General features: G+C 43.0%; 1 protein-coding gene across 2 annotated transcripts in view; it reads left to right on the forward strand.

Moving 5' to 3' along the window:
• Positions 1-20,148, forward strand: part of met (MET proto-oncogene, receptor tyrosine kinase) — a 54,041-nt gene extending 33,893 nt beyond the window's left edge. The window contains exons 11-21 of one of the 2 annotated variants that reach the window (XM_026365217.1): positions 2,790-2,999; positions 5,621-5,770; positions 8,854-9,007; positions 9,569-9,703; positions 10,615-10,881; positions 13,000-13,080; positions 14,736-14,917; positions 15,049-15,158; positions 15,437-15,602; positions 15,731-15,867; positions 17,509-20,148. In XM_026365217.1, coding sequence (XP_026221002.1) covers positions 2,790-2,999; positions 5,621-5,770; positions 8,854-9,007; positions 9,569-9,703; positions 10,615-10,881; positions 13,000-13,080; positions 14,736-14,917; positions 15,049-15,158; positions 15,437-15,602; positions 15,731-15,867; positions 17,509-17,803 — 1,887 coding nt within the window. In that variant the 3' untranslated portion in view covers positions 17,804-20,148. The remainder of the gene's footprint in view (positions 1-2,789; positions 3,000-5,620; positions 5,771-8,853; positions 9,008-9,568; positions 9,704-10,614; positions 10,882-12,999; positions 13,081-14,735; positions 14,918-15,048; positions 15,159-15,436; positions 15,603-15,730; positions 15,868-17,508) is intronic. The other variant, XM_026365218.1, reaches the window with a different exon arrangement.
• The last annotated feature ends 466 nt before the right edge of the window (positions 20,149-20,614 follow it).

Here is a 20,614-nt window from a genome sequence, read left to right on the forward strand (position 1 = left end):
AGTCGCTCCAGCTGACACCTGAATGCCTCTTTCCTTTCCCATGCCCCCCACAGCTGGAGGGGGGGATATCTGAGAGAAGGAACTGAATGAAAGTGAATGAGTAACATTTTCCCCTCTGTCACTAGTCAAGGTGCTTCAAACTGTCAAGGTGCTTCCAGCAGAGCTGCTCACCGGGCAGTAAGTCAGAACAATGGTTGTGCAGCACGGGTGAAAATGTGTTTATCGTTGTTAAAAACAGCACAGATGCTACAAAAACAGGTCCCTGATGTCATGTGAACAAATGAAACCTCCTTTATTATATAACAGTATTGTTGGAACAGCACCAAACAATGAGAGAGGGAGTTTTACAAAATACATGATGATGCAACATGTTTAAGAGATTATTAAAGGTGAACGGCCCTGATGCAGTGTCACAAAGGCTTTGCATGGGTGGATCAGGTGGTTAGAGTGATTAGAGGAGACAGTGACACAACAGTCCTGTGAATGCAATGTGACATAAATCAATCGTGCTGGCATCGAAACGCTTCGGGAGCTACCGCAGTAGAGTTATTTACCACAATAGAAAACAATATGACACTAATTTTGTGCTGAGGTTCTGTCCTTTTGAAGGAAAGACATGTGGTTACTTGAACATAATAAAATGAGCTTTAAAGAGGCCAAGAATTGAGTTGGAGATCATTTGTAGAAGGGTTAAAACAAAGTCAAGTCCAAAAATGTATAAGTTGTAAAACACATTGTGTATAAAGAAGGAATTTACACCAGACAGAGCTGGAACCAGACCTTACATTCAAAATACATAACGTTAATACAACACTGCTCGGTAGGAAGCAGCAGAAACTCCGCTGCTATAAATCACTGTAGATTTGACAAGCGCTTTTGTATGTGGGAGCTTCGTTATGACTTGGCTTTTTCGCAGGCTGTTACGCTAATGATCCTTCGGGGACGGTGGACGTTTGGTGATCTCTGGTTCTCTCATCACCCCACATTAAACCTTTCGGCCTACTCGCTGCCGGCCTCTCTGACCGATTGTATTTACAGCTGCTCCCAACCTACAGCACTTCACCTCCTCTCCGCTAAATGAGAGGAGACAGGGGCTGAACAATGAAACTGACGGAGGTTTCCACTAATTCACAGGATATTTTTCCTTTTGACACACCCTTGGGAGATGGGAGTGAGGGAGGGGTTACCCCACAGTCCTTTTCTCCTCCCTCCTTATTGGCGTGAGGAGGAGGGAGGTTAATTGGATTGCTTTTATAAGGCGACCTAGCGCTAACCTCACACACAGCCACACACACATTTTATAAGCATGCATGCCTGAGTCTGAATGTGTTTGTCTTCAAGCCTTTGTGGATGCATGAAACGTCTGAGTGTGTGTTCATGTGTGTGTCCATCTGGGCCGCTATAGCTCACTGGGGAGTCGGACTGGGAAGTGTATGAGGAAGTTTCAACAACACTTCAACAGATCTGCTGCTACTGCAGTCAGGGCGAGTCTCCAGGGAGTCCGATATCAGTCAGAAGGTTTCTACATCCGCAGAGTTTAGGAGTGTAACTCTTTGCTAGAGCCCACCTTAAAACAAATACCGACATATCTCATGAGAAATCACCCAAACAGCTGTAACTAACTGTAAACTAAACTAGACAATGATCTGTCTTCTAACTGGACATGTTATGATGCTGCAGGTTGGAGCGCTGCGGATCAACCTGAGGTGAAGGTACTTGAAGAGTAGATCATTATGTGCGTGTTGATCTTAATTAAAGACAGCATGTTCATAAGGATGCACCCACCCAAGCCCCCCACCACCTGCTTTCTCAGCATCCGTCACACACTTTGCAAACAAGACCATTCGATGACTAAACAACAAGTGTGAAGGTGGCATTTGTTGTGTTCAAAGGTTAAAAGTGGCACATTGATCTTTTTCTACATCCTGTCCTCGTGGGTATTGACTCAAGGACACATCTACCTTTGTAGCCCAAAAGACAAACACATGCTATCATTGGCTGTTAGCGCTGAGCGTAGATCAACATTGATTTCACGCACACAGCCAAACGAGTCTGGTTTGTTCCGAGTACAGCTGTGTTGAACAATACGATGCTGTCACACTTCTAATGACTTTTGTGACACTTGCATTAGTATCAGCATAACAACACATAGAAACAATCACACAGGAATATTCAACATATAAGTGTGTGTCTGTTGTGATTTCCTGATGATTCCCCACCCCCCCGATGCCGTTCCATTACCAAACTTTGCGTTGCACATAAATGTCTTTATGAAACTCAGAAAATAGGTTTGATGAGCCATATTCACCTTTTGGCTTTTACCTTTAAAGCAGCAAAAGAAACAAATGCAGTTTTGTTATGGACGTTCGTCCTGGGGAGCCAACAACAGACCTGTTCTAGCCTTCATGCAGTCACACAGCTTAAGATATTATCCTCTTGAGGTTTTTCTATTTTGCAAGATTTCTGCTTGTCACTCGAGAGCAGGGCGGCCAACCTGAGCTGAATCCAACTTGAGATAAGACTCTGTTTTGCCCTCAGGCCATTTATAAACACAGTGGTGACAGAAACAGGTGGTGTCTCATATTGTGTTGAGCCTAAAAGTAGTTGCCAAACTGAGGATTAATTTTTTGTATCTGTATTTATTCAGGCTAGATTCACTGACAGGCATCCTGTCTTTTAGAAGAATGCACTGATCAAATTCCGATACCTGGAAGCTGCTTTTCTCTTCTCGGAGATGCCGGGATACCAATGTTTACCATGGTCTGACTTCTCTTCTCTCTACTCTCCAGAGTTGTGTGTACGGTGAGAACAGAACTTCCATCCAGTGCACCACACCATCACTGGCTAAACTGGCCCTGCAGCCACCAGTGGTCACCAAGGTGGCGTTTGTCCTGGACGGCTACTCCACAGATCAGTGGGACCTGATTTACGTGGAGGACCCACTTTTCCAGGACCCAAAGCTCACTTCCAAGGACAACAAGAGCATTGTGGAGCTCAAGGTGAGAGAACATTCGTATTCTACATCCTCAAAAAGTACAGTTGACAAAAATGTCACAATAAGTTTGTTGTTGCCAGAAACAGCAAAGGTCAGAAGTCAAAGTCTGGGTTAGCCAGAGTCTTCCTAGAAGAGCTGCAGAAACAGGTGTAGAGGTGCACGACGTCTTAACAAGCTCAGAGCGTCCAGTTCAAGATTATGTGCTGTAGCAAATTCCAAAAGCTTAAATTCTTCCTTAACCAGCATGAGTAAGACAAGAGCTGGACCATGTAAAATCAGAAACCAAAGAACAAGAAGTGCACACACACACACACACACACGCACACACACACAGACAGTTGTGCAAGGTTCCACAGATTTGTTAAACTTCTGTTAAGACTAAGGAGCATTTGACATATATCCACACACACACACACACACACACACACACACACTCTGACTGAGATTAATTCAGTATTTGGAAACGGGTTGATGTTCATGCTGTGCCCAAACCACACAGTCACACGCACAGCCATCCGTGGTCCAAGTCAAGTTGGGAAGGAAACAATACAGAAAGAAAAACAGGAAGTGGAGTCTGTTTCCCATTGTTTACACCCCCCCAGTCTGACCTCCCCATCCCTTCTCCAGTGCCGTACCTCTCTATGTGTTCTCTTGGTTGCTTGCATTGTTCTGTCTGCCGAGGTCAAAGCTCTTGACATATTAATGCTGCTTTTCAAGCAGGCCACCACATCCCCCAGAGCCTGTTTTATGAAAACAATGAAATGCATATTTCTCCTCTTTTCTTTCTTTTCAGTGTTTTGTTTTGTTTTTTGTTAAATGTTAAATGCAGTTCGACGATTTGTGGCAGCTGTGAACCACTCGCAGGGGATCCTGGCTGGGTTTTTTTTTTTCCTTCTTCTTTTTCTCTTTTCCCAGACATGACCTTGGCTCTGATGCTAAATCCACCTCCAGCCTAACCTCTACCCCCCCTTCATCCCACCCTTCAGGCCAGACAAACTCCCACTTTTTACCCAGGGGGAATGATACCACCGAAACAGGCCACATTTAACGCCATCTGATAACCCTGCCCTGCAATAGCCTCCAGTAAAGGGCAAATGCTGGGCTCATTTAGCGCCATCTGATAAGTCTAGCTCCAAAATGGCTGCCAATAACGAACAAATAAAGACATATTTAGCTCTGACTGACAACTCTGCACCAGTGTTGAGCATAAGAAAGAACCAGGCTGTTGTCTTTGGCTCGTTCCCAGGCCCTTATCAGCGCTGATCACTTCACAAGAGACTGAGAAGCATCTCGTTTCCAGTTATTATCGCAACAGTTTATTTAGAGTGATCACTATTAGTGTGATGTATTTTAATTACTTTAATAACGCTTCTCTGCAGTGTATACAGCGCTGCCACGCCTAGGGCCTGGAAACACGCGAATCAGACTGGATGAGCTTGATGTCTGTGAAGTTTTGCCTTTGTGTGCAGACTAATTGCAAGCAAGAGGGCGAATCAGTGGTTTGTCTTACAGTGTGTGTGTGTGTGTGTGTGAGAGAGAGAAAGAAAGAGAAAGAGAGAGAGAGAGAGAAACTGTAGGAACAGGTGCGAGCTTCCACTCTGTGTCAAATTGGAAAATCCTAAGCTGTCACGCAAGGAATGTGATCATTCTCTTTATTGCCTTCTGCTGCATTCAAACAAGTGTGTTTATGTGTGTGAGAGAATCAGAGAAACTACGAGAGGTGAAAGTGTGTTTGAGTGTAGGGAAACAAATGGAAACAGAAAAAAGCAAGTTCATGTTTACTGATCCTTCATCGCTTCCCGTCAAACGGCACAAACTCATTAACTCGCTTTGGCAGTAGCTGTGTGAGCTTCCAGTCAGATCTCACAGGGGGTGTTTGTTGTTCATCCCACTGAGGGTCACAAGACCAGCATAAGCCGCTCTGTCTTAGTCATATCAGCAGCAACAAGCTCGATTTATACTCAGCCCATTCAATCAGCATGAACAATGATGAACTCTGCCAAGAAACGAGACCTGCCTCTTCAGTCTGATGCACCTAATTTACTTCAGCATTACCTCACCTCGCTGGGGATATTTGAAACACTTTTTTCCCCTGAGATTTGAAGTCTTTCCACTTTCTACTGTATATTTTCCTAAATAAGCCACATGTTTGCTACTAAAACATGGCTCCAAGCTATAAACTTAATATCAATTTCCCAACCAAGCCCCCACTGGTCTTGTAAGTCCTTGTTTGAATGTGTAGGATTCCAGTACTCTAATGTAAGGTCTGTAAATTGTAAAGTAAAGCAGTACTTTCATGGGCCTTGGGGCAAAATATACTTTAGGCCCCTCCCAGCCAGCCCTTAACACTACCACAGAGAGCATATTCTTTATTTTAAGCCCTAATAAGCAGTACAGTATATGAGGAGTTGCCAGTTCACAAACAGATTTGACAGCAGAATTTTCTTTGGGTAAAGTCATGTAGTCAAAAGTCTCGATGACCCTTTTCTTTCATAAAAATCATCACGAGCTTTGATTTGGACGAGTAATGTTTCTCTGTAATATTAGTATCTGTATTTGTATCTCATCTAAACCTCCTTCTCCGTCTTTCTCTGCACTCTTTTATCGTCCTTCCCTCCGCTGCAGGGTGATCGGATGGACAGGGAGGCGATGAAGTGCCAGGTTCTGACCGTCTCCAACCACAGTTGCGAGAGTCTGACTCTGGTCGGAAACACTCTGGAATGCACGGTTCCCACTGAGCTGCAGGCTGCAACTGCCAAGGAGCTGCAGGTGGAGGTGAGACACACCTGCTCTATACAGACACTAAGACATAAAGACAGTTTGCATGATAGTTTGCATTAAAAGAAGAAAGGGTTCATTTGGCACTCGGCCCTTCATTAGCACCGTGTGTGTTTTTTCTAGTTAAGCTGCACTTAGACACAGCCAGTCCAAACCCATACCTGCAGGTGTACCTGTGCGCGTGTAGGCCACACAGATACGCTCCAACTTTCTATCACCTGCGCAGCAGTTGGTCAACAAAGCCCTTTTCTCTAATTACGGCACACTTTCGTGTATAGTGACACCCAGCGCACCACAGTTACACATCCACACCCAACCACACACTCCTGACTGCACTCAATGGGAGTTTTGTTCCAGTTTTCCGGCGTGTTGACACCACAGAAAAGCAACAATGTGTGATTGAAGTGGTGTTTGGATGAGAGGGTGTGTGTGTTAAACTGTTTACTGATGCAGATTATTTGATGAACTAGCTCTTCAGTCTTTTCAAACAAGCAACAATTATGAAGAGTTTTGTTGTCCAGTAAGTTTTCTGAAGACATACATTAAGGCGTAAAGTTCACTTTTAAACTTACAACCAAACTATTTTACTGCTAAAAAAAATCAAACAAGTAAAATAAAGTGTAAAAATTCAATTCAATTCATTCATTCAATTTAAATTAGTTTTTTTCAGACATTATGTTTAAACTGCTGCACAGATCGGACTCACTGTGTCTCTATCCTAGAAATTTTAATTGACTAATGAGATGTAGCAGCCACTTATCATAACCCTAGTAGTCTGAGAATCAATACGTCTGTGAGCCAAAGTTTGAAAGACTGAGACACTGAGACATGTGAACACAATACAGCCTCTTATAATACATTTATATGAAAATTCCCTCCACTTCGTTTTATCAGGCTCAACGAAGGAATTCCAGCAATAAAATGCATCATATCATAGCACCTGCTTCTGAAGAGGCTGAGTCACCACATAGCAATAACATAACACACTGTGATGACAGATAGACAAAGTATGTGCAGAAACTAATTCTTTTTTTTTTTTATTCAGTATGATTCAACTTTTCTGTTTTTATTTGATTGAATTGTATTTGATTCAAGATTCAAAAAACTTTATTAATCCCATTTATTTATTTAATTTTATGCTCAGTTTGAACAAAATGACTCAGTTGTTGTTGTCATAAATATTAAAACTCAAAATAATCACTTCAGGAAATCACAGTAACAACAGGACCGTTCTGCCATCGTCCATATTGAGCTCTTCATTCTGCGATCTGGGAAATTCATGGAAAACACCACATTCCTTCAGCGTTCCAGATCATTTAGAGGACACTTCAATAACTCTCCTGTCCTAAAGCAGTCCCTTATAAAAACCAGCTCAGGGAGAATTTATTGCAGTGTGTTGAGTGAAAGGGCTCAGCATCCAGCTGTCTTGTCACTTGAATGTAAGTCAACCATCCTCTGAGTCATGAGAAGGAGGGGGACGGACGTTCACTATGGAAATGTTACTGACCCCTAGTGGTTGAACTTCCCTTCTTATTGCAGTGATGTACAAATGGACTTTAAGAGCACATTGCCAAACGAGTCCATGCACGGTGTTTTTCTGCATTACAGCACTGGTAAACAGGAAAATGGGTAATTCTGCTCCTGCAGGGTATAAAACACGTCAGTCAAACCAGCACAAGAGTTTCTGTTTCTGTTTTGGCTTCGTTAGAACAGTTATTAGATGTTTGATAAGAGAAATACATAACCTCTCTAGTACAGGCTAATATTAGATGCTGAGCTTCCGACATGCTCGTGTCATCTTTGTATCCAGTGGTCACCTTCTGGGGAAACAGCAGCGAGAGTCAGACCAGACATTATCAGGCTCATCACTGTTGACTTGTGAACTGGCCTCCAGAGGAAAAGCCTTTATCTCTGCAGCGGGTCAGCCAATATCCCTTAGCTCTTCAAGCCTACACACACACTCACATTCATATATCCTCTCCAGACATGCCCAGACAGTCTCCATGATACACACTCATGCACACACGCCCCCACACACTCCATCTGTAACAGCAGGCACCAGTAGAAACCTCATTTCCACTAAACCTAATAATGGCAGAAGCAATATCCCTGATGTAATCTAGCTTCAGACTGTGGCAACAGACTCTGCATGCGCAGAGTGTGATTGGGTGTTTGTTTGTGTGGTTATTACCATATGTGTGGCTTTAAATGCAGAGTCACCCTCTAATATTTCATTTTCACCTTTAGCTTCGATTACTGAACACATTCACAGCGGCATCGTTTCGATAAGCTTTTGCAGTGTCAGCTCACCTCAATCTTTGAACACATAACGTTGCTGAACCTAGTCCTGACCAACTGCAGCAACCCCAGATCATAGCACTGCCCCCACAGGCTGGTACAGTAGGCACTAGCCATGTGAGTCATGCATATTATGCTGATTGTAATTTATCGAGCATCTGCCTCCATCTCTGTCTTTGTCCTGCATAGAACTTTGATTTAAGCAGTAATTGCAAACGTAAACATAGTGTTTACTTCATTTATATATATATATATATATATATATATACATATATATATATATATATATATATATATATATATATATATATATATATATATATACATATGTATATGTATATATATATATATATATATATATATATATATATATATATATATAATATTTGGTGTTAGATCTAAAATGCCTGAGGGGAGCAAACACACACTGTGCTGCAGCCATCAGCACTTCTTGCTTGTTTCAGGGGGTTTTTGCCATTAGCCTGATTTTCAGCAAGACTAGACAAGAGGTCAAGTGATTTACTACTCAAAAACAACTCAAACATTCCACTGTCGTCCACCAGTGAAACAGAAGACGACAATTGGATCACTGTCCTGCTATATAACAATATGTATTAGTCAAGAAGTACAATGATTTTTAACACTTAATTACATCCATCCACGAAATCCAGTCATACTAAAAAGTGACCTGACCCTCTGTTGATGAAGGGTCCCTCAGTATTTCTTTTTTATTGCTATTGACATTCACTCCCCTCACTTCATGACACCTTTTCCTCCTTCAGTGGCGGCAGGCAGACTCCATCAGGCACCTGGGCAAGGTGACACTGGCGCAAGAGCAGGACTACACAGGCCTCGTCGTTGGCTGTGTGTGTGTCAGCCTGCTGCTGATGATGCTGGGAGGGCTGCTGATGTGGAGGAAGAACAAACGCATTGATGGTAAGACTAGAGATGTCAGGCTGTGGTGGGGTCAAAGGGTCAAACATTCAGTTCTGCCGCTGCCACATATACAGAGACGTCCTGAAGTCAAGTAGTGAAACGCTCTGTATCAGTAACACATCAACTGTAGTTTAAGGTAGTGAAGTGAGTTGTGTGAGTACTGTATGAGTCATCGTGTGTGTGTGTGTGTGTGTGTGTGTGTGTGTGTGTGTGTGTGTGTGTGTGTGTGTGTGTGTGTGTGTGTGTGTGTTGATGTATTTGCACATTTGCAACAGGAGTTCAGTAAATCTTTTTCTAATCCGTGTGCATGTGTGTCTGCTGGTGCTTTACAGACAGTTTGTGTGTGGGGCGCACTGGTGACACGCTTTGCCTCTCTGTGTAATTCTCTTATCCCCCTCCCCCCCTGTCTTATTTTCTATCATCATCATCTCTTCTGTCTCTCACTCCCACCCCTACTCTTCAACCTCTCTGTCTCATCATCCTGTCAATCTTCACTCCACGTGCTTCTCATCCTAATCGTTCCTTCTCTTCCACACTTGTCCTCTATCCCTCCCTCTCTAGATCTCTCTGAGGTTTGGTATGATGGCCGGGGTCACATCCAGCATCTGGACAGGCTGGCTAACGCCAGGAGCGTCAGCCCCACTAATGAAATGGTCTCCCACGAGTCAGTCGACTATAGAACAACCCTGCTGGAGGGTACGTCAACCAGATAAGCTCACCCCTATCTGACATCTTCTTTCCCTCGTCCCACCTCCATAACTCCCTCCCATCTACCTGCTTCCCTCCCTGTGGGGCTGAGCGCTATGCTAGAGGTGCACGCCTTACATGTTCTTAACTAACGCCCACGGTCTCAAGGTTTAATGTAAGTTATTGGAAGAGTTTAGTGTTAAAATGTACCCAGTGGTGATAACATCCTCAGTGTCTTCACTCCTCTTACACTAAGGTTAAGACTCAGTGAATAACCTAACTATGCATTTTGCATATGTTTGGCTGTGGATTCACTTACAAATTAAATATCCTGACATCCTTCATGTTTGAGGAAATAGAGAAGAAGGAAAACAAAACGTGTTCCTCTGTCTTGTTATATTTAATCTAGTTTGACGTGTTGTGATACAAATCTGACAAATGTCATGGAGTTTTAGAGTCTAGGTAAAAACCCAGATCAGGCAAATCAAAGTGACCTCTGGCTTTGTTTCCCTCCGCCTGGCTCCTAAAGGCACGAGGGGAACTCCTTGTATTATGATCCAGAAAATTACGGAGAAAGCAATTTTCCTGCTTCTTACAAGTGACTTGAAAGGTTTTAAATTTGAGAAGGCAGACTTACTAACAAACTAATGCTTGTCCTCAGGGAGGGTTTGTGGTGCAGGATCTGTAACTAAAAGTCAAATTTGGATAATTGTGGTCACAGCTTTTTTGCATTTGTTCTCCGCTCACTAACAGCTTCAGAAACGTTGTTTTCCTGCTCTGTCGACCTCCATTACAGTGTCAAATTGCTGTCTGTCATTTATAGCCACCCCTCTTTGATCATGTAACACTAATTGACCCCTAGAGGCCCCGCTGATACAGTCACTGACCTGTGACCTCCTGCGTCTCCTTTGCTTCTCCAGATCAGGGCACTGACAGGCCTGAGACCTGCCGGGCCGTTCCTCCAGTCTATGGAGGCAACGGGGAGCTGCTGTCTCCCAGACTGGGGGCACTGGGCGGAGGAATGGGGATGGGTCTCGGGATGGAGAGTGAGCTGGTGTCACCTTTACTGATGGCCCCTGTCCACATCGACCCATCCTGTCTCCACCCGGACCTGCTGACTGAGGTACAGCACGTGGTGATCGCCAGAGAACAGCTGCTGCTTCACCTCAACCAGGTCATCGGCAGAGGTCAGGTTCCAAAACATGGTCTTCACTGTCAGTTATTTCTAAAATATTACATATCACAGGGTCCCTCAAAAGTTCTTCTTGGAAAGATTTACTGTGCAGCTATGAATTTGTGTCAGGAAGAAGCTACCAGCTGCTGATGTGCAGAATAAAGTAGCAAAGCAGAAATTTATAGAGCTGAAAATGTTCTGTATAGATCCAGAACTAGGATATCGAGGCTTTTAAAGCGTGCACGCAGAAATGTGGCAGCGCTCTGAACAACATCAGATGATGCATGACAGTGAAATCTTTAGGATGCTTAGTTATGTGCAATTAAGAAACACAATAAAGCAGTTATACTTTGCTGGCTGCAAATGGAAATGCATAATCATAAATACCAGTTAAAAACAAAAGGCATCAGTGGCTCAATAGAGCCACAAAGACTGTTTGAGCAATCAGTGTCACTGAAACCTATTGTACCTGTTGTTTAAACATGGATATACTGTATACCATTAATGTAGTCATGTACTCTGGTGGTTAATAAAACTAATCTCTTCACTCACTCTTCCATCAACATGCAGCCACTTAAGTTAGTTAAGTCATCAGTAAAACATCATTCGACCACCTGAACTTTTTAAGGTTGTGTTCAGAGTTTATCTTCAGTCTCTCTTTTGGTCTTTCTTTGTGTACTCTTCTCTTCTTTTGCTCTCTTATACTCTTGCTTTGCCTCAGACAATGTCTCTTTTTCTTGATTCATGATGGGATTATAAATCCTGGAGTCCAGCAACCTTGGATTAAAATGTGGATTTATGCGAAGCTCTGCAGAGAGTTTAATTGCCTTCTTTATCGAACCCCAAGCTTGACATTCAAACGCAAAATCACCTCATATTGTGGCATTTAAGTAGGCAGCTCAGACCCACAGATCAAATTCAACATCAAGAGGAGAAAGACCCTCTATGTTACAGAACGCAGCACTCTGCCCCCTCAGCTGAATTATCCCCTGAAGAAAAGAGCCTGGATTTTGAGGCAGGATTTTTAAAGTGGCGTCAAATGATTTGTTAACAGCTAATATTCCCATGGTCCATTGTTGGGAGCTGTAATCCAACACCCTTAGCCATCTGCATGGACGTGATAGGGGAACGTCGCGCTCATTTTATTCCTGCACACCTCCCAGTCTGGGGCCGGCTCTCACGTCTTAAAGAAGAGATATAATTCAATAAACTGCACAATAACTCAGGGGGGTTTGGCATCGCCTGATGGCTTTTCTGGGCTGTTAATGAATAAAGCATCATACTGGGTTACGTGAGACGGGGGATTAAATAGGGGGGGAAATGGTAAAGTTAGAGAATAACAATTAGCTGTCGATGGTGTTAAAACACTCGGAGGAATCAGATGTTCTTGTTTTCAAACAACCATGTTTTTTGCATTAAAAGATGTTCTACACGACATCATCCTCACGGTTCTGCTCAATTTGAGCTTTTAGGTGTAAACAGGAATATTTTTATCTGATTTCTGGAGCTACTCTGAGCACCGAGCCAACTACCTGGATGCACGGTCTTTATCATTTGTTGGAACAAGATAGAAAAGATAGAACTGAAATATGCTGAATGTGCAAAATAGAAAATGGCCCAAAATATATCGCTGGAAGCTAAAGTGGGTAATTTATATGCTGCCAGTTGTTTCAGTGTATGGGCAAGATTTGGAAGCTGTGGTTTTCTCACTGGATCTATGAGAGCATTAAGCAACAAGCTGTGGAGCAGAAGATATGATCAGAAGCAGATTAAACCAAGTGGGTGAAACTTATTAGCTTAGGATATAAAAACTGAGTCAGAACTCAGATGTGTTGAAAAATATTAACAGGGACAAAAAACAAGAAATTGTTGCTCATCGTGCTGAAGCACCAACGTATTATTGCCAACTAACATGTGCTTGACTGCTACCTGCTCTGCAGCTGGAACATTTTGTCATGGGGACTGAAAGTGGGGCATCTCATATATCACTGTCCTAAATGCTCTTCTTTCAGGGAAACTTTGTGTGGGGTGAACAAATGTTATTTGGAAAGTTTTACAGGTTTGAACATGAGCTTTTGAACTCCCTGATGCTGAATAATTCTGACTAATGGCATCGTGTTGTAACCTGCAGGTCACTTCGGCTGTGTTTTCCACGGCACTCTGCTGGAGCCGGACGGGCAGAAGCAACACTGTGCCGTCAAGTCCCTGAACCGTGAGTAGAACTCGCTTTACTGTACATGCACAGCACTGTGCAAAAGGAACAGGGAAAAACTGAATCATCAAGTCACAGTAGTTAGCAGGTAGTTAGTTCGAGCAGCCTGGAGAACTTGCCACAGTGTCTTCTGGCTGGATAGTGTAGTGGTAACACTGCCACCCTCCATGTGGCCTACCTACCTCCAGTAGGGGTTCTTAGGCAAGACCTCCTTGTTGCTTTGGGTAAAAGCCAAATAGCCAAAGGTAAATGTTCCAACACCCCCTGCTGCAGGACTCACATGATCTTTTGTTTGTGCTCATCATCATGCTGCATAATGAATTTTATTATTTAATGGACGAGGATCAAAGCAGTACTTTATAGATACATCAGCCAGATGCTTTATACATTAGAGAAATTGCATTTTTGACCTTAACTGACACCAGAACAATGTGTTAAGCTGTTTTGCAGCTGTTCCAAATTATAATTCTTGTTGTTATCAAAACCATGCAGTCAAATGAGTAAACTCTCTGATTTGAAGAGACTTTCTATGGTATTTCTTTGATAGAAACTGTTCAACACACTCCGTCTAAACATGTTTACAGCCAGCCATAATTATTCCATCCCATTCCTGCTTATACTGCATACTTATTGCATGATATCATGAGGCATCGATACCATTAGGGACCTCATCTCATCACAGCCATGAAGCTTTTGCTTGAGATGACTGTGATGAATGAGCGTCTGATGGTGAGGACGGCATTAAGGTCCCGCCTAATCGTGTAACCTGTCAGTTGGAAAAGGGAGATGGATGCTGGAACAATATGAGCGAAAGACCCGCACAGTCACCAGGAGCCACCAAGCACAGTGGGCTCAGCCTGCAGGGGTTTCAATCCTCTGGGATTTGAATCTTTTATTAGGTTTGATGACTTTCTAGGGCACAGTGTCACTGTTTTTGGTTTTCTTTAGTTACATTTGAAACCTTGTCTTATTCATTTTTTCCCAATTCAACTATGACTTAGCCTTAGTTAATACTAATTTAATTATTACTATGAGAAGAAGACAAATTCTGTCTAATGATTGAAAAAGAAATATCCTTCTTTCAGACGGCAGTAATGTAATTGTCTCCCCTAACTTTTAAATCAAGGCTCAGAAAATCAAATGTCATCTCCCTCAGTCTTTGGGGTCTAACCTCAGTTGAGAGCCAATCAGCTTCCATCTCTAACCAGATTACAGCAGAGTCAGTGGGGGCTAAAGTGCAGGACACCAAAGGCAGGGATTCAATTGGCAAATGGAAATTGGCCACGGGTCAGGTGTGGGTGAAGCTTTTGTTTTGTTGTTGTTTTTCTTTCTTTCTTCTTTTCATCATCATCCTTATAGGTCCCAAAGGTAAAGTATATGATGAATGACCTTCCCAGTGATGTCACAACCGCAGAGCTGGTCCATATTTACGACCTAGTCTGGGCTCTGTCTTCTTCTTACTGTTAGTTAAAATCTTTACAACTTCAAAATCCTTTCATAACGAATAAAGTAATAGAAGATGCTGCTTCATCATGTGGTCAGGAATCAGGGGATGTTTGATGTATCAGAGGTGTGAACACCTGCACCTCAGTTAATCTGAATTAAAAACATTACATTTACTTAAATTGTTTTTTTTTCTTTCTTTTTCTGTAAAGGCATCACAGACCTGGAAGAGGTGTCCCAGTTCCTGAAAGAGGGGATCATCATGAAGGACTTCAGCCACCCCAACGTTCTCTCTCTTCTTGGGATCTGTCTGCCCCCTGAGGGCTCACCGCTGGTGGTCCTGCCCTACATGAAGCACGGCGACCTGCGCAACTTTATCCGTGATGAAGCACATGTAAGAACATACACAAGATAAATGTATTCATCCTGCATAGTTTGGAGAACACAGCAAAGATGAATTAGACATATTTCAAATCAAGTGAGCTGTTTTGTCTCCTGGTCCTCTGATCGATGTGTTTCCTACAGAACCCCACAGTGAAAGACCTCATGGGTTTCGGGCTGCAGGTGGCCAGAGGGATGGAGTATCTGGCCAGCAAGAAGTTTGTCCACAGAGATCTCGCCGCCAGGAACTGCATGTGTGTTCACATTTATTCATTCTGCATCACACGAGTGTGTGTTTTAAATAGAGCAAGTTACAATAAATCAGACTCAAATAGAATCACATACAGCTGGGAAGAGAACAGAGGAGGGCAGGTGAAACACAGGGTACTGCACAGGATTACAACAGGATAGAATATAGGATGAAAACATCATCATCAAATGACAAAAAAAAGTGTAAAGCAGAGTCACAATTTCAAAACACAGAGTTCAGATTAATGCAGACCAACAAAGTCATTGTCGTTTGTCGTGACAGGCTGGATGAGAGCTACACAGTGAAGGTGGCAGACTTTGGCCTGGCCAGAGACGTCTACGATAAAGAATATTACAGCGTCCACAACAAGAGTGGAGTGAAGCTGCCCGTCAAATGGATGGCTCTGGAGAGTCTGCAGACACACAAGTTCACGACCAAGTCAGACGTGGTGAGTCCTCGGTCACAGCGGTGCTTCAAGTCAACCTAAACAGAAAAGCCTTAATAAATAGGTGTTATATGATGCCATTAGAAGGAAAGTAGTGGGATAATGTGTTCGTTTTAATGCTTCTCATACAGTGGTCATTTGGGGTGCTGCTGTGGGAGCTGATGACCCGTGGAGCTCCGCCATATTCTGATGTGAACTCCTTCGACATCACCGTGTTCCTGCTGCAGGGGAGGAGGCTGCTGCAGCCGGAGTTCTGCCCTGATGCACTGTTAGTACACACACACACACACACACAGAGTCACAGAGTCACACACACACGTATGCTTTTCACTTGTCATTCACTCTGTTTAGCAGAGCGCCACGGCTCACTTGCTGCGAGTGATATACTGTAGAGCTCCACTTAAATACGTCATGATGAGAGAGACAGAGTTTGAAATCAGGAGAGAGCAGCAGGGACAAAACAGAGAAGGTGAAAGAGCTGTATAAGCTATGGAAGTCGTACATAAAAAATGCTCAAGTTGAAGCCATACATCATCCTCAGTAAGAGTCTAACACACACTCGTCAGCCAAGGAGACTAAGAAGCTGTGGGTCAAACAAAAGTCAAACACTAAGCAAGTCTCAAACCGAATTTCAGTTCTTGTTGTTGTATTTACTGTAAATGTGGCTGCTGCTCTTAAACACCCTCCATCAGTCACAGCAGTGTTGGCAGTGCTCAGATGACCTCGTTTTACCTTTGATTTGGTTCCATTTGATGTCAGATTGTTAGTTTTTGTCTCTCCACATCAAAACCAGATATACAGTAATATATGATTTTAATTTGGGCATTCAGTTGAACTTCATGTTCACTCTGAACCAAACTTCTTTAGATAAAACACAGTGATAAAGGCATGGATGCAGAAACAACTTTGTTAGAATCAAGCAAAATGTGGATTTATTTATATCAAAATGTCAGGAAAGTTTTTCATGACTCACATCGACTCACAGCCCAGTGTGAAACGGCCGCCAAGCGTGATCTCATACCGCGCGGATAACACCAGAGTTACGCTGCCTGCGTGCACACACGTGTTTGGTTGGAAATTAGAGGAGAGTGGGAGTGTTCAGGTGAGGGAGGCCCATCGTTCCCAAGCTGTAAATTAAACAGAGACATCAGGAGGTGATGCACGTCTGCAAACATTCCCGCAATTCTTCACTGCTGATCGTTCACAGGGTGGACGGTGATAGCGTTCTCTGGCAGATACTTTGGATGTGTGGTAATGGGGCCATTCTTCTTAATTTTTAACTATTGTAAGGTCACTCTGCCAAGTCAGGCAGAGAGGGGAAGTGAAGGCAGTATGTCAGCTCTGACAGAGCCCCCGCTGATTTCTGATGTAGAAGCCAAACTTATCGTTGACACCACTTAAAACTATTAGGAGTTGTAGGATTGTTTTATTTTATATACACAACTCCCGTGAGGAAGGAGTCATGTACAGTAAACTACTGAGTGATGATAGTAGCTATTAATAGCTTTTGTAGCATTTTGGAATGAACCCGCCCTGATAAAGTTCAGATGGCTAAAAGATGATTTATTGTCCCATGGAAAATCTCCAAAAGTGGAGAGGAGAGGCAGAACTGCACCGTGTGCTGCTACAGGATCTTCTCACAAGTGAAGCAGCAAACGAAACGTTTTGACAGCCAGACTGAGAAATTACTGTGAATTACAGAAACTAGATGACAGTGAAACTCAACAAGGAGGGAAAGAAAAACAAAGCACATGATGTAGTCATAATCATATTAGTTTAGTTTCTGAAATGTAAGAACATGTCAGCACACTTTCCCAGAGTCTAGAGTCAGAATTTCAAACTATAAGTTTCACCTGACCAACAGACGTAAACCTAAAGAAGACGTGTTTGCTTCTCTCCTCTCCTGCAGCTACACCGTGATGATCGAGTGCTGGCACCCGAAGCCGGAGCGCCGGCCCTCTTTCTCCGAGCTGGTGTCGCGCATCTCTGCCATCTTCTCCAGCTTCAGCGGGGAGCACTACGTCCTGCTCAACACCACCTACGTCAACATCGACAAGATGAGCCCTTACCCCTCCCTCCTCGCCTCCTCCTCCAACACCAACGCGTGCTCCTCTTCGTCTTCCTCACCCGACCCCTTCACTTCCACATCCCTGCCCTCCCGATCCCCCCTGTTTTACCAGGTGGAGCGAGACTGCTGCACCTGAGAGATGAACACAGAGGAAAGAACAGCAGGTGAAAGAAGACTCAGAAATGGAGAAAAGGAAAAAGAGGAAAGCAGAAGAACTGGTGTACGTACTTTCCAAACACTGGACACTGGATGCTGCGCAAAAACCCAGTTTTTGGAGCTTTGACTGTTCACTCGATGTACATAGATCCTCAGCCGTCGAACTTCTCAACCATGGCTGAATGACGGGGGCCTCCATGAGCTTTAGGGCTCACCTTATTGACTTCTACCATCCTTTCTGACCTTTCCTTGACCCCAGGGAGCTAGAGGTCAGCTTTCCTTGCGTCTTCCACTAGACAATTACAAGGCACAGGAACGCCTCCTCACAGATTTCCAGTGGTTAAAACCACCGTTACAGGAGCACCACTCAAACTGTTCATCAAACAGTGTCATTGACGGCTGCACCCACACAGAGAGGATAGAGTTAACGTTTGTGCTCTCTTCTGGGTGGCATGTGCCTCTTCTGGATGTGGCTTGGCCCTTTCCGCTGTTTGTAATGTGAATATTCGACAAATGGCCATGTATTGTGTCGTACAGACAATTTCACACCTCCACACGTCGTGAACTAGACTATGTGCTGAGAGACAATGAAGCTTGCTATGATAGATTTTGCTGCCTTAGGTGAGTAAACCAAAGCAGGCTGGAGGTTGACGATGTCAGGTAACAGGGAGGGCGGTGTTGATGTAAAAAGAAACTAAAAAACTGCTGCCTGTGTGCAGTTCACTGGATGCTTTATTTGTATAATTATCTTTGGAGAATTAGCTTTTGATGTACTCGGAAATAAACTCACCGTGACTCACCTGTGCCGAATCCCCAGGGTGTTTTCCTGAGATGAAAGCACCTTTTTTGTTTCTTCTCTTTTATTTCATGTCATGTTAAAACAGCTCTGACAACGTGCACACGTGTAAAAGCTTTAAGGTTCTCTTAGAAAGAGGAAGGAGAGTAAATGAGAGCCACGTTCGGAAATGTTGTGGTCAAAGTCACCGAGACAACCCTTCTTCAGCATTGTATAAATTAAAAAAAAAAAACTTTTGGACAAAATTTCATCACCAGATTTCATAAAGCGCGTCAGGAAAAAGGTTTCCTGTGTAAATCTGGCTTCAGACCGTCTGTATTTCACTGTATATTTAAGACAACTGTCTGTTTAAGACATTATGAAGAAATACTTTCATGTTAAAAGACCATACTGGGCAAATTTTAGCTTCATGTGTCTACAAATGAGGTGTTATTTACATTTATTTTAGTTTTTGTTCATTTTCAGAAACATGTCATCAAATTTCTACATGTTTTTCTTTTCCATGCGCCCATTTATATTAGTCCAGTATAAATACAAAGAGATTCTTTGTTCAGTTGTGTAATCTGTCAACGTTTGTCAGTGTTTGCATTGTGTTTTAATGCAGTTCAGATTTTTTAAGGTTGCAGATTTTGTCAAGTGTGTACAGTGCTGCATTAGTTCATAATGAAAAAGTGACGTTCAAATGGGAGTAAGTTCACGAGTTCAAAATAGAAAAGAGTTCCGCTTCCCTCAGTGCTGTGGGGGATTACTCAACCTTCAAGAGTCAAAATATTTCAGAGGATACAGAGACTGAAAAATATTGCATGGAAGGATGTAAAAATAAGAGCTGGACAAAGATGTAAAGTCATCATCATTTGTGGTAAATGGGCTAAAGTGCCGACTCGTCCCGTAGTCCGGTCTTATTTGCTATGTGTAGCAAATCGTTGTTCTCTTTTTTTATGTGAATGGCTGCTGATGTGACTGGGCCATTGATGGACACGTATGAATGTTTGCTATGACAAGAAAATTGCTGTACTATATTTTTGTATTGATGATGAGCCTCGTCTTTAAATCTGGTCCGATGGGAAGACCAGCGATGAGTGAATAATGAACAATGAACAAAGCCACTTAGTCAATCCTCTGTTTTCAAGCCACTGCCATTTTGTATATAAAAAGAAGGGATCATTGGGATCTGTGCGGGTCTGTCTGCAGCATGTGGAGCCTTGCATCTGACTGATGATGGTGTGGGTGGATGCTCATTCACCCTCTTGATCATAAAACTGCTAGACTATTGTGTGAATAATAATAAAGAGTTGAGCACACGTGAGCAGCATCACACCCAACACAGAACTCAAAGACTGCTGTCACTTTGATCATGTGGTTCTCCAACACTTTGTGCTTACGATTGTCTGTTCCATGTGTGTGTGTATGTGTGTGTCTGTTTGTGCGTATGTATGAATTTGTTGTCTATAAACCAATCCTGAAGGTACATGTTTCAATGTAATGTCATGAACTTTGTCAGTGTAATAAAGCTATACCATCAGAGTTAAGCCATGTTTCTGTTCCTTCAGCTTGGGACAAACACTATATACAACTCTAAGTATAAGCACAGTACTGAGTGTTTGAATTACATCCTGTTCGTCATACACTTTTCAAACTGTGGGTGTGATGCAAAAATGCTTCAGTTTCACTATGAACACTAAGAACCTGCTGTGTACATGCAGGAAATACTCTGTACCATTACTTTTCAATCATTTAGACAAAGATTGAGACTTGGTGCACACTCAATACTTGCACAACATTATGGCTGCTAGTTTTTGCCTTTTATGTCTGCCTTTGTTCGTGCACATTCAGCAGTTCCCATTTCTTCGTGATGACCTCTGACCTTTCACCTCCAGTTCCCCTCTCTTTTTTCATCTCTGTAGGTGCTGTGATCTGGACTTTCCCCCTTTATTTCTGTCTAACTGAGCCAGTAACACAGTCACTTCACAGTAAACTGAACATGCAGGCCGTGCT

The sequence above is a fragment of the Anabas testudineus genome, chromosome 6 (genome assembly GCF_900324465.2).
Source record: "Anabas testudineus chromosome 6, fAnaTes1.2, whole genome shotgun sequence".
NCBI lineage: Eukaryota > Metazoa > Chordata > Actinopteri > Anabantiformes > Anabantidae > Anabas > Anabas testudineus.